Raw genomic sequence first — 11,968 nt, forward strand, 5'->3', positions numbered from 1 at the left:
AGCCCTTGCAGAGCCGCGCATCGACAGGAGCACGACCGGCCAGCCCCCACCCCCGACGCCAGCTCGAGCTGCCCCCGCTTGGGGCGTGGCAAGGAAGAGGGCCTCGGCGCTCAGGTTGGAAGAGTTCTTTATTGGGAGATGGTTTGCTGTGAAATACACTAGAGGTTGGGGAAGGGACACATTCACTTTGCAAGTTAGGGGGTTCCCAGCACTAAAGGAAAGGGTGGATCTGTGTTCCCACCGCCTTCTGTTTTGCTCCCATTTCTTAACTGGCAAGTACAGGAGGACACAAACACAAAGACGAAAACAGAAACGGCAAGATCAAGCTGGGGGGGGCCGCACCCCAGCCCTCTCTGTCCCTCAGGCTCTACAGCTCCACACAAGGCCCACCTAGGTGAGGGGCTCCACTCAGTCTGGGGTGGGCGGAAGTTAATAAATTAGAATAAATTACGGGGAAGGGGGGATGCAACTTTGTGCTGGGAGGGCCCCTTCTCCAACACACGAGGGAGTTGGCAGGGGGAGGCAGGGGCATCTCCAAAGGCCACTAGAGTGGGGGGGTCACAGCGGCAGGGGACAGAAATCAGCTTTTCCTCCACATTCTTTCCAAACGGAGCAGAAGATTCCAGGGTGGGGGGAGAGACAAACACACAGGGAGGAGAACCCTTTTCCCCCAGGGTAAGGAAGGGCCAAGAAAGAAGATGCTACCCGCCCCCCAATCTCCCAAACCATAGCTAAGGTTAAGGGTTTGGTCAGTGGATCAATGAGGTGGGCAACAGGAATGCAGTTGGGGAAGCAGAGGGTGCTGGAAACAGGGGCACCCTCGAGGAGAGACTGGGGTGCTTGGGGGTTGGTCAGCAATCACTGGTCAGCTTCTCCAAAGACATCATTCTGTTTGCGCTTCATGTTCTCAAAGTCGAAGGCGGACCCGGCCATGCGCTTGTAGATGTCTTTGATGTCGTTGCAGGTTGTCTCGAAGTGTGTGGTGGCATCGTATGAGCAGGAACAGAACACCTGCAAGCAGCCATAACCCAGGCCCGGGACAATTTGGGCAGAGCCTCTGGGCACATGACCAGAAGCCACAGCCAGGACACGCTGCTTACCTGGCTCTCGGAACCATCGTCAATGGGCTCGAACAAGTCACTGATGGCCACGAACCTGGAAGGGAAGAGGGCCACGAAGGCACCGGCCTCCCATCAGATTCCCCGCTCCCCTCCCTACTGAGCCTCCCACCCGGCAACTCCTTGGGCCTCACTTCTGGTCAATGGGCTCCAGCAGCTCGAGGGCGGGCTCCACCTCCTTCTCGGGTTCTGAGGTCTCCACCGTGGTGCTGGCAATGGCGATGTACTTGCCCTGCGCGGCCACGTTGTGTGCATAGGAGATCATGCATACGTAGATGTCTGCCCAAGGGAACTGTGCATTAGGGCCTCGGCCCTCCCCGTCACCTGGTCCCCAGAACCCAAGTAAAGGGGACAGCAGACCCTGAAGTTGACGGGGAAAAGCACAAACTCCCTGAGAAGACAGGAGGACACCAGGGGAGGCTCACGAACCTGACTTCCGGTTGAGCTGGTTCTGGGGGATGATGATCTGGCAGGAGTTGGCGTCGTTGGTGTTCTTGATAGGGTGGCTGAGGATACAGATGATCCGGATGACCTGGCCCGCTTTCCGCACACGGTCCGGGATGTAGCTGGGGTCGCAGATGAGCTGCTTGCAGCGCGCGATCTGGGAAAGCACCAAGGCCGTGGCCAGCGTGGGCACTCCCTGCCCGGCACCCCCCTGGCCCCAGGCGCAAGGCTTACCTCTCCCTCCGACTTCACTCCCACCACTTTGCCGTTCTCCATGATGATGTCATCCACAGGCTTATTCAGCATGTATGTCCCCCCATAGATGGCACTCAACCTGGCAGGGGTAGACCACGATGCTGAAGGCCTCTCTTAGGACCCCCACCGCTGCCCCTGGAGAAGCCGTGACGGGAGCTGCCCAGACTCGGGGGGCCTGGACAGAGCTGGGCCAGCTTCCCCGGCAGCCTCTGGTCGCCGAGGCTATCTCCTCACCTTGCAAAGCCCTGAGGCAGCTCGCCAAGGCCATAGAGCGGGTACAAATACGGGCTCTTGCCATACCGGGCCAGCGACTCACTGTACAGCTTGATGCGGTTGATGGTTTCAAGACAGGGCTGGTCCAGGTACCTGGGGGAGCAGCACCCCCAACTCACATCCATGCCGCCTCCCAGTCATCCTACCCTCCCACCCACATGGCTTGGGGGAACCTAGGCCAAGTGAGGACAGAGGCAGAGAGGCAGCCTGGTACAGGAGAGGTGCAAGGCAGACAGGGGCGGGAAGGGCAGGGTGCCAGCTAGGCAAGGGACCATCCGCATGGCAGTGTCCCCTAACTCATCCGTGCGGTAGAGCGCCAGGGCGTGGCCAGTGAAGTCAATGACATCCTGGCCCAGGTCAAACTTCCGGTAGACATCTCGCATGCTGGTGTTCTGGGGGTCGACACCCTCAAAGGTCTTGGGGTCGTTTTCATCAAAGTTTGCCACAAACACCAGGAACTTGCGGAAGCGTCTTTTCTCGAACATGCCCATCAGATCTGCGGAGGGGTGTGGAAAGCTTTGTGCCGCCGCCACCTCCCCTCCCCACCCGGCCCCAGTCCATTCCTGGACTCGGGGTCCCCATGTCTGCAAAGGCTGTCCAGCAGGTGAGGTGGGGCCGTCCCATGGAAGGCTGCACGGCATATCCCCTCTGTAGCGGTAGGAGGGGCAGCCCCAGAGGGCAGCCAGGGCGAGGGGCCCAGTTCCACTCACTGGATGCCAAGGCTTCAGTTTCGGTGGACGGCACTTTGTAAATCTTGCCCCCCTTGTAGACGAAGCTCCCCTCCACCACCTTGAAGTCCAGGTAGCGGGTCACCTCCGTGTACAGCAGCATCTTCACCAGTTGCCCTGTGGTGGGGCATGGGCCAAGGAAGCCCAGTTAGGCCATTCTGTTGGCCAGCTTCCACCGTGCCTCTGCTGGGGCCCCCGCCCTGTTCTATCGCCTCCACTGCCCCCATCACCCCCCAGTACCTCCTTCATCTCCCTCACCATTGGCCATGAGGAACTTGGGGATCAGATCGACGTTCCAGTCTCGACCCCGGCCCATGGCCTCAGGGGGGCCCTCCAGCAACTGAAAGCGCTTATACAACTGCAAGCGGGCAGGAAAGAAAGAGGCACCTCGAGTCCCGCCCTCCTGGAGTGGCCCAGTGCAGCAGTTAGGGGGGCCTCACCTCTTCCAGGGGTGTAATGGAGGAGCTCTCGCCCCCGTAGTACGGGTTCCGGTCCATATGCAATACCTTCTTGCCGTTCACTGACATGATCCCCGACAGGATGCATTCCTGGGGAGGGCGACACGCACCATTACCCGCACAGGGTGACGAGCCAAGGCCTCATCTGCCTCGAGCTGGGGTGCTGGCTGTGTCTGGACCGTCTTGAGGAGGAAATGGGCAGGTTCGGGGAGATGATGTCCAGCAGATGCTGGGACAGCCGTCTGGTGACTAACATACCAAGATAGCATCTACCTACGCAGAGCGCTGCAGGCAAGACCCAGCCCTGGCCAGACAGCGGAGGGCACCCCCCTCCCCCCCCCCCCCCCGCAACGGGACGCGCAGCACCGAAGTGGAGCGCGCCCGGAGAGGGCAGGCCGCGCCCTGGGATGCTCTTCCCTCAAAGGGCAGGGGCCCCCCACGCATTCTCTGCAGCAAGAGGGGCTTCTGGGAGCACCCGAGGGAGCGGAGTCTCAGGGGAGCACTCCCAGGGATGAGGGGGGGCAGGGAAGATAAACACTCTGCACAGTCCCTGTCAACAGCCAAGGACAAAGGATGCAGATATTCCTCAGCCTGTGGTCTCCCTGGGCAACCAGGGTGGGGTAGCGGGAACGTGGTCACTGCCCCCACTGTGATGCCTTCTGGAACATTCCCGGGGTTCTCCTAGCCCCCAAAAGGCCCAGACAAGGGCCCACCCCGGTAAAGCCCCCCGACTCTGGCCCTTGCATCGCATCCCAACGGGAATTACCTTAAAATGGGAGGGGATGCTGGGCGGGCAGGCGCGGGGTGCGGGCCGGGGGGCGGGGTCAGGGGCAGGAGGTGGGGGCGTCGGAACGGGTGCGGGAGCGATTTCTTGTCCCGCAGGTGCGCGTCTGGAGAGGGGGAGGGGGCCGGGGGTCGAGGGAAGTGAGGGGGCGGCCAGAAACGGGGCCGCGGCTCGGAGACGGGCCCGGGGCTGGGGTGAGGGGCGCGGGCAGAGGCGGAGGGGTGGGCACCGGGCAGTCCTCTGGAGTCGCGGCCGCGGGCGGCAGCGCAGCGGCCAGCGAGGCAGGCTGCGGGGCCGCGGGCGCAGGGCACGGGGGCCCGCGGCGCACTTACGGTGAGGCCGGTGCCCAGCACGATCACGTCGTACTCCTCGTCCATGGTCAGGCCGGCTGCAGCGCGCCCGACTCCTCCTCCTGCTTCCCCACGGCCGCCCGCCGCCGCACTGGCCAAAGATGGCGGCGCGCCGCCCGCCCCCTCCGCCGCGTCAAAGAGTCCCGGCCCCGCCCCGCACCCGGCAGCGGCGGCGGCAGCAGTGCGGCGCCACGGGCACGGCCGGCGGCGGGCGGCGGTGCTGCGGCTCGGCCGGATCCCTGCGCGGGAGCCGCGCGCGCCCCGCCCCGCCCGCCCCGTCCTCAGTCTCGGCGCGGCCCCGCGGGCCGGGGGCGCGCCGCTGCGGCAGCCGGGGGCGGCCCCCAGCGGGCCCGGAGCCGGCCATTGTCAGTGTCGCGCACCCCCCCCACCCCGCTGCGCGTAGGGAGCTGGCGGCCTGTAGCCCGAGGGCTAAGTGACCGAGGCCCACGCACGGCGACCCGTCTTTATTTTATTAGGAAGCAATCCAGCGCGTGCCCCGGGCTCCCACCCCGCCCCGCTGGCAGGAACATGCCAGAAACCCAGTCGTCATCCCCAGCCCACCTGCCTTGCTCAAACCCTCCCGGGCCACAGAAAGAACCCCCAGCGTGCGGCTCATTGTTCGCCATTGTTCGCCACCCAGGCGGGACTCGCGCGGTGAAACTGTACTGCCCTACCCAAAGTCAGGCGCTGCAAGGGGCCCCCGGGGGCCCCAGGACGGGCATGGGCCACGGGAAAGCACGATACACAGCAAGGGGCGAGCGAGCACGTCGCCGTGAGAATAAATAAGGAAAGGGGCGGGAAGGGATCTGAAATTCTTGTCTGCCTCTCAGGAGCCGAGCCTGGGAGATCCACCTACTCTCTACACGGGATATGTACACCTTGATCTTTTTTGGGGGGAGGAGTGAGGGGGGGTCAAGGTCGCCCCTCAGCAGGTGGACCAGGGAATGAGAGGCTGAGGGGCACTAAAGTTCATGCTACGATTGGAAGGGGGGAAGGGCACGTGGTTGGAAGGGGGACAGCCGTGTGGTTCCGTGAGGAGGGTAGGAAGATGATGGGGCCCCAGCACACCGTCTGCCTTCTGGGGCGTGGGCTCACACAATCTGGGTCAAGGAGATGCTGGGGCCCTTGTGGTCGTCGAAGCGGTCCATGGTCTTGAGACTGAGGATCATGTGCAGGCCGTAGGTGAAGATGAAGAGCATGAACAGGGAGGTGAGCAAGCCCATCCAGATGCCCGGTGAGAAGAAGCCCGCGCAGTCGCTGGCGTAGGAGAACTCCCCGTTGGTCACGTTGAACGCCTGGATCTGGGTGGTGGGCAATGACATGGCTTGCGGTCATGAGCTCATGGGAAGGACTCTCCAGGGCCTTCCAGAGCCCACAGGCAAATGAGGCCACGCTCTCATGGCTCCCGCTCGCCTGCTCCCCACCCTCATACCTGGAAGTCCCACAGATGGATCTGCCAGAGAGAAGGCTGCACACGGGGCACCAGGAGGTCGCCGTTGCCGCTCACGGTGCTGACGTACTCACAGTGGAAGGAGTACGTGCTGGGCGCCGTGACCCGGGACGAGTTGAAGTAGACCACAGAGCCATTGCTGTGCACCTCAAGGCGCTCCATGGTGAACCAGCGCCGGGCCGAGACGGGGTAGAAGCGGTTAGTCAGAATGAACCTGTGGGGGCCCGGGGATGTCAGGCAGCTGGAGAAGCTGGAGCCCTGCCCCGCCACCCCTGCCCTGACTCACGTGAATGTCACCGTGGAGGCGGAGAAGAGTTGGTCATAAGTCAGAGAAAGCCTGCAGGGCAGAGTGTGGGGCAAGTGTCAGGCTCCCAGAGTCCCCAGCAGCTTCCAGCTAGGGGAGGCCCGCATGCAGCGCCCTACACCTTCATCCACACCCGATGAGGGGGGCACGAAGGTCCATCCCAAGTCAGGAATCAGCACACAGCCCCCCCACATTCAGCTGCAGGCTCTTTCTTGATGCCCGTGCACCGTGACCCCTTAAGTTCCCTGGAGGGCCTGAGGTGATGTGGAGGGAAGAGAATACCAGAGCCCTGGAACTGGCAGTTGCCCCGGGGTGCTTCAAGGGGAAGGCACTGGTGCTCTGAGCCCAGAGAAGCAGGACAGCCCCAGGGGCGTACTCCGAGCACCCCACTTGGGCAGTCCTCCAACACAGCCCATCCCGTGGTCATGAAAATGGCCCCCCGACCTGGCATCTGTTTCGTTCCAGAAGGAGCCGGACATGTTAAGATCCTTGATCCCAAAGGTGGTGGGGGTCAGGTCCTCCCACTTGTCCTTGAACGCCACCGAGAAGTTTTGGGCCCAGAACAGGATCCGGGGATCGGTGTCATTGAAACTCACAGGGGGATGTATCTTGACTGGTACGGAGCGCTTCTGCAGCAGCTGGCGCCCTAGCCCCCCAGTCACCAGGGATATATCGCGGGTCACCTGCAGACAGCCACCAAGCCCGTGTCAGCACACCTGAACTGAATTGTGTGCCCTGCTGGCCCCGCCTGCAGCCCCGCCCATCACACTCAGCAGCTCATCAGCTGGCCCCTCAGGCCCCCAAACTGAGGGCCCAGGACACCCACCCTGGGCTGAAGAAAAGCCCCAGGCAAGGCTAGGTTCGGGACACCCACACCTCCCGGAGCCCTGGCCAAGGGGCACATACCCGGGATGGGCGGACCGCTGTGAGGGCTGCGGTGTATGGCACGTCCTCAGCCTGCAGCGTGCTCAGCACCTGCCCGATGACCTCATCTGAGGGTGGCAGGGAGCAGAGAAGCAGTTCAGGATAGCTGGCTGCAGCCTTGCTCACAGTGGGCTTTGGAACCCACTGTGGGCACCCAGGAAGCTGGCAACGGTGAGGAGGTAAGGCACCAACGTCCGTACCTGCATCCTTGGGGTACCAGGCGGGCCAGGCATGGAACCCAGGACCCTTGCACGTAAAGCCTGAACCTTATCCCTCGGGGCACCTTCCATGACTGCCTTCTCTTGATAGTGCTACACAGGGTCTTCTTGTGGAAAGGAGACACCAGATGGCCCCCTCTACAGCTCCCCCACTATGGAAACCCTCAGAGCCACTCACACCACCGAGTGGTCCTTGCGTCCCAGCCTCCCTCCACCGGGACCCATGTAGCAGCATCTTCCACCCTAATGCCAAGCGCCATCTCAGCAGCATGGGAAGAGAGATCAAGAAGGGGCACGATGCACTGCAGGGAGAGGTGGGCCCCAAGCACAGTGCTCAGAAATGCTGTTTGGTTCCCTAAAGGCCAAGCTGCAGGCTTTTCAGAGCCTGAGCAGAAACCCCCAACCCAGGGAGGTGTCCGGCAGTGCCCGAGTGCCTGCCCTGAGAACGGGAGGCTCTCGGGGAGGACGGAGCACAGGGCCAGCGGTCTATGGCTGATGCTGGGGTATGGACAGCTAAGGCCGCTCACTTACCATTGCCAGTAAGGACTTCTCGAGGTGCCATCAGCCCCGAGCTGCAGAAAAGCCAGCATGTTAGCACCCTGCAGGCACCCCAAGCCAGAGAAGGCACAGACTGCGGACTTTCTCTTCCCTCTGTTCCCCTGCTCAGCGCATCGGCCTGCCCGGGGCCTGGCCAGGGCTCCCGACCCACACACCCCACACTGGCTTCATCTGCGGAGCCTCAATAGGTCTGGTTCAGTGCCAGAGTCCGGGGTGCCCGTGGAAGGGCTGGCATGCAGAGGAGAGCCATTGTGGCCGAAAGGCTGCATGAGCCCAGCGCCCGGCCATACCTGGCCGTGTAGGGCAGGTGGATGAGCAGCAAGGCGGGGAGGCTGGCGTTGAGCTTCAGTTCCCGCAGGGTGGCCAGGTCCACGTGCAGGGGGCTGGCCCCGAGCTTCTCCTGCAGGTAAGTGGTCAGAGTGCTCACGGCGTACCAGTCGACGGCAGGAAGCACCAGTGAGGAGGGTGCCAGGTCCAAGGCATTCTGGGGACAGGGGAGAGAAAGGAGAAGAGGCCAGTGAGCCAGGGCCTCGTGGGGCTGGGCCAGTCCTGCACATCCACACATCCCAGACTACTGGTGTACTCAGTCAGCCCTCCCACACCTAGGCCGGCATTGCAGGTCCCCAGAGGGAGGTTTCTTACCTCCAGATTGGAAAAGGCGCTGTCCTGCTTGTTCCCAAATACACCACCATAGGCTGTGAAGTCCTCGATGCTCAGCTAGCAGGGAAGCAGGGAGTCAGCTCAGCGTCAGGGCACGGGTCAGTCAGGACCATGGTCAGGGCCAGAGGCACACTGCCCTGTACATTCTCTTCGCATTGTCATGTTCCTTTATAGTTTTGGGGCCACACCGGGCGGTGTTCAGGACTTGCACCTGTCTCTGCTTGGGGAACCCTACGCCGGCTGGACTCTGGCTCCAGCTCCTCCTGTGCATTTTCAGGCTCAGCTAGACCTCATTTAGTCAGGCCTGCGCTGCTCAAAGGAGCAGGGGCCAAACTGGGGAGGAAGGCAGACCTCCATCCCAGCAGCCTCCTGGAGGGGTGGGGTGAGAAAGCAGGAAGCCTGCGGACAGGCCGGTTCCCTCGTGCTAGCCTCGGGACTCTGAGCCTACGACAGACAAGAGGAACTGGGCAGGCAAGAGGGAAGTGTGGGGGCCAGAAGCAGAAAAGGAGAATTGCCTGCTGGCCCCTTTTCTGAGGGGAGAAGCCCCGGCCACTGGGGCTGCTGGGGCGGAGGTGGAGCAACCTACAGCTGCCCTTGGATTCCTGCCCCACACCCACTGCTTCCCGGCTTCCACTGGCTTCTCCCAGTTCGGCTAGATCCTTATCGGTGGCCAACACTCCAGTGTTTAGTACACTCGCTCCTGCCTCCTCGCCCTCTGGGCAGACACTCGGCCACCTGAATTTAATGGCTCAAAGCTTCTAGCCACAGGAGCAATAGCACAATGGGCAGGGAGCTTGCCTTACACGCAGCTGACCCAGGTTCGATCCCCAGTACCCCATATGGTCCCCTGAGCCCCTCCAAGAGTGATTCCTGAGTGCAGAGTAAGCTCTGAGCACCTCCAAGTGTAACCCCCAAATAAACTAAAAGAACTGCAGGCCACCTTCCTTGCCTCCCGGCCGCACGGCTCCTTTCCCCTTTCCCTCCATGTGTGGGACGGGCACGGGACCTTCACTCTGGCCTTGTGCTCTGCCTGGAGTGCCCTCTGCCGAGATTCTTGTGGCTCCCTCCATCCCCATTCATTGAGGTCCCACACCCAGCCTTGCCCACACTCAGGGAGAGAAACCCAGCATTACTTTCGCTATGCCCTTCACCTGCTTCCTTCTGCTCTGAAGACTGAACTTAGGGCGGTATCAGCAGTTCAGCCACCTCCCTCTGGTGGTCTGCTTTCTTAAGCTACTTAATGAGAGACATCAGAGACACCCACAAATGGACAAATGAATGGATGTTATTGGGGGCTTCTCAGAACTGCTCCTTGGGGGCAGAGAGATAACTTGGGGGCTGAACAGATATTTTACATGTAAGGGGCCCGGGTTCAATCCCCAGCATCACGTGGTTCCCCCAGCACTGCCAGAACCAAAGAAGAGTCAGCAGCATCCCTGAGCACTTTCTGTAAAAAGGAAAACAATTGCTCCATGGAGCCTGAGATGTGGAGCAGTGTGAGAGAAAGACAGAGAGAGAGAGAGAGAGAATGACATCCAGGGAAAGGCAAAGCAGTCAGACCAGAACTAAATTCTAGTCCGACAGCCTTCTGTGCCCCTCCCAGAGGACCGTGGGCAGCTGTGACTCCCAGTCCTGTGCAAAGAGCAAGGAAGATCACAGGAGTAACCAATCCCACAGAACTTTGATTGGCTATGGCCCATGCAACACTCCAATCCACAATGCCTGATCCCCTTCTTCTGGACCCCTTGCTTGCTCGGCACGGCAGAGACCAGGATGCTGCTGCCTGTGCTCTGGGCACACACTGGGCTGTTGGTGGGGCATGGCCAGTGACTTCAGGCAGGAAGCAGTTGTGCAGTGTTGAAACCATGAACTTTGGGGGTTGGAGAAACAGTACAGCAGGCAGGGCACTTGTCTTGTGTGTAGCTGAGGCAGATTTGATTCCTGGCACCCCAAATGATCCCCCAGACCATGCTAGGAGCAATCTATGAGCACAGAGCCAGTAATAAGCCCTGAGCATTGCTGGGTGTGGCGCAAAAGCAAAAAAAGAAAGAGAAAAGAAAATGTGAACTTTGCCTATCTTTGTAGCTTCACAAGCCCTAATTCTCTTGGAAAGAAAGGCAAAATAATGACATTGACTTAGCACAGTGCTACAAAACAGTCAGTGATCGCTTTGTGATGTCGCTACTATGGTCATCACACTCAAAATCCCATTCATTCTGCCCCTCATTCATTCACTCTGTGACCTTGGGCATGTCACTTCTCCCTGTCCTCAGTCTTCTCTTCCTCCAATAAGGTAGACAATCCCCACCATGTAGTCACTCAGTTAAGAGCCAGGGACATAGTAGGCCTCTGGATTCTGATTCTGGGCTTCTCCCAACCCATGGGTGCCTATCCCCAACGAGCCTTCCACAGGCCTTCCCAAGAGAGATGTCACACCTCCCTACCCTGGGACAAGATCACTGAAACTCGCCTTGGGGAAGGGGTCGCAGCATTCTGCGGGGCAGACCGGCCTGCCTGCTCTCCCGGGGCCAGGGAAGAGGGCTGCAGGGTGTCCATACCTTGTCCTGCAGGAACAGCAGCACGTTGCGGGGCCCCAGCTCCAGGGCGGGGCCCAAGTAGTTAGAGAGCTGCATGTCGCTGGTGATGTGGCCCTCGTGAGCGTCAGCCGCAGGAGCCCACAAGTTCCTGGCAGGGGGCAGAGGTGCTGTTAAGCAGGCGGGCAGGGCTCGAGGTCCAAGCCGCCGCGACCCCCTACACGGAAGCGCATATCCCGGAGCTCCAACCAGGCGACTCCCTATGGGCCACCGGGCAAGCGACAGTTCTGCCTCGGGCCCGCTTCGCCCCGGAGTGGACGACAGCACCTCAGCCCCCGGAGGCGCGCAGCGCTGCCTGCCCCAGCCCGGTCCGCCCTGCTCACCGGTCACTCGACCACAGCACCAGGGGCACCTGCTGCTCCGCCGCCGCCGCCGCCACAGCCACCAGCAGCAGCGGCAGCCACGGCATCTGCCAGGGCGGCGGGGCCCGCCTGGTCCCGGCCTGAGCCCAACCCGCTGCAGTAGCCGCCATCATCGCCGAGGTCTCCGCGGCCTCTGTCTGCCGCCGCGGTTGATCAGGTGACCGTCGCCCCCACACGAGCCCCGCCCCGCGTCGCCATTGGTCCGGGTAGAAGACGGTTTACCTGGGTCACAGCTTATTGGGCCATGAGAATGCCACTCAAGCCGCTCCTTTCTCCCGGTTGGTCCTACGTGTCTCAGGCGCGCACGCTCTAAGCGGAGAGGGCGGGGCCGAAGTCGACAGGTTAGCGCGGCTGCCTGCCCTCCCTCCCGCGCCGGCCTCCGAGGGCTCGATCCTTGCGGTCTACGTGGGGCGGAACCCGGCCTCGCTCCACAGGCCTTCAGCTTAAAAGTGCAAGTGACTACTTCTTGCTGCCAAGGGTCCACCAGG

At 61.6% G+C, this 11,968-nt stretch overlaps 2 protein-coding genes across 2 annotated transcripts; both read right to left on the reverse strand.

The window, feature by feature from the left end:
- Positions 1-110: 110 nt before the first annotated feature.
- GDI1 (GDP dissociation inhibitor 1) lies at positions 111-4,549 on the reverse strand. The gene is made up of 11 exons (XM_055120929.1): positions 4,393-4,549; positions 3,259-3,366; positions 3,077-3,176; positions 2,801-2,935; positions 2,388-2,586; positions 2,052-2,183; positions 1,797-1,896; positions 1,548-1,719; positions 1,253-1,397; positions 1,101-1,155; positions 111-1,011 (listed from the first exon to the last, which is right to left on the reverse strand). Exons 1-11 carry the CDS (start codon positions 4,435-4,437, stop codon positions 859-861), a joined length of 1,344 nt encoding a protein of 447 aa, XP_054976904.1. The 5' UTR covers positions 4,438-4,549; the 3' UTR covers positions 111-858.
- A 310-nt stretch (positions 4,550-4,859) lies between these two features.
- ATP6AP1 (ATPase H+ transporting accessory protein 1) lies at positions 4,860-11,642 on the reverse strand. The gene is made up of 10 exons (XM_004606495.2): positions 11,442-11,642; positions 11,083-11,209; positions 8,507-8,581; positions 8,155-8,348; positions 7,838-7,878; positions 7,071-7,156; positions 6,609-6,847; positions 6,147-6,197; positions 5,843-6,074; positions 4,860-5,711 (listed from the first exon to the last, which is right to left on the reverse strand). Exons 1-10 carry the CDS (start codon positions 11,591-11,593, stop codon positions 5,502-5,504), a joined length of 1,407 nt encoding a protein of 468 aa, XP_004606552.1. The 5' UTR covers positions 11,594-11,642; the 3' UTR covers positions 4,860-5,501.
- Positions 11,643-11,968: the final 326 nt, after the last annotated feature.

Source organism: Sorex araneus, chromosome X (assembly GCF_027595985.1).
Source record: "Sorex araneus isolate mSorAra2 chromosome X, mSorAra2.pri, whole genome shotgun sequence".
Classification (NCBI taxonomy): Eukaryota; Metazoa; Chordata; class Mammalia; order Eulipotyphla; family Soricidae; genus Sorex; species Sorex araneus.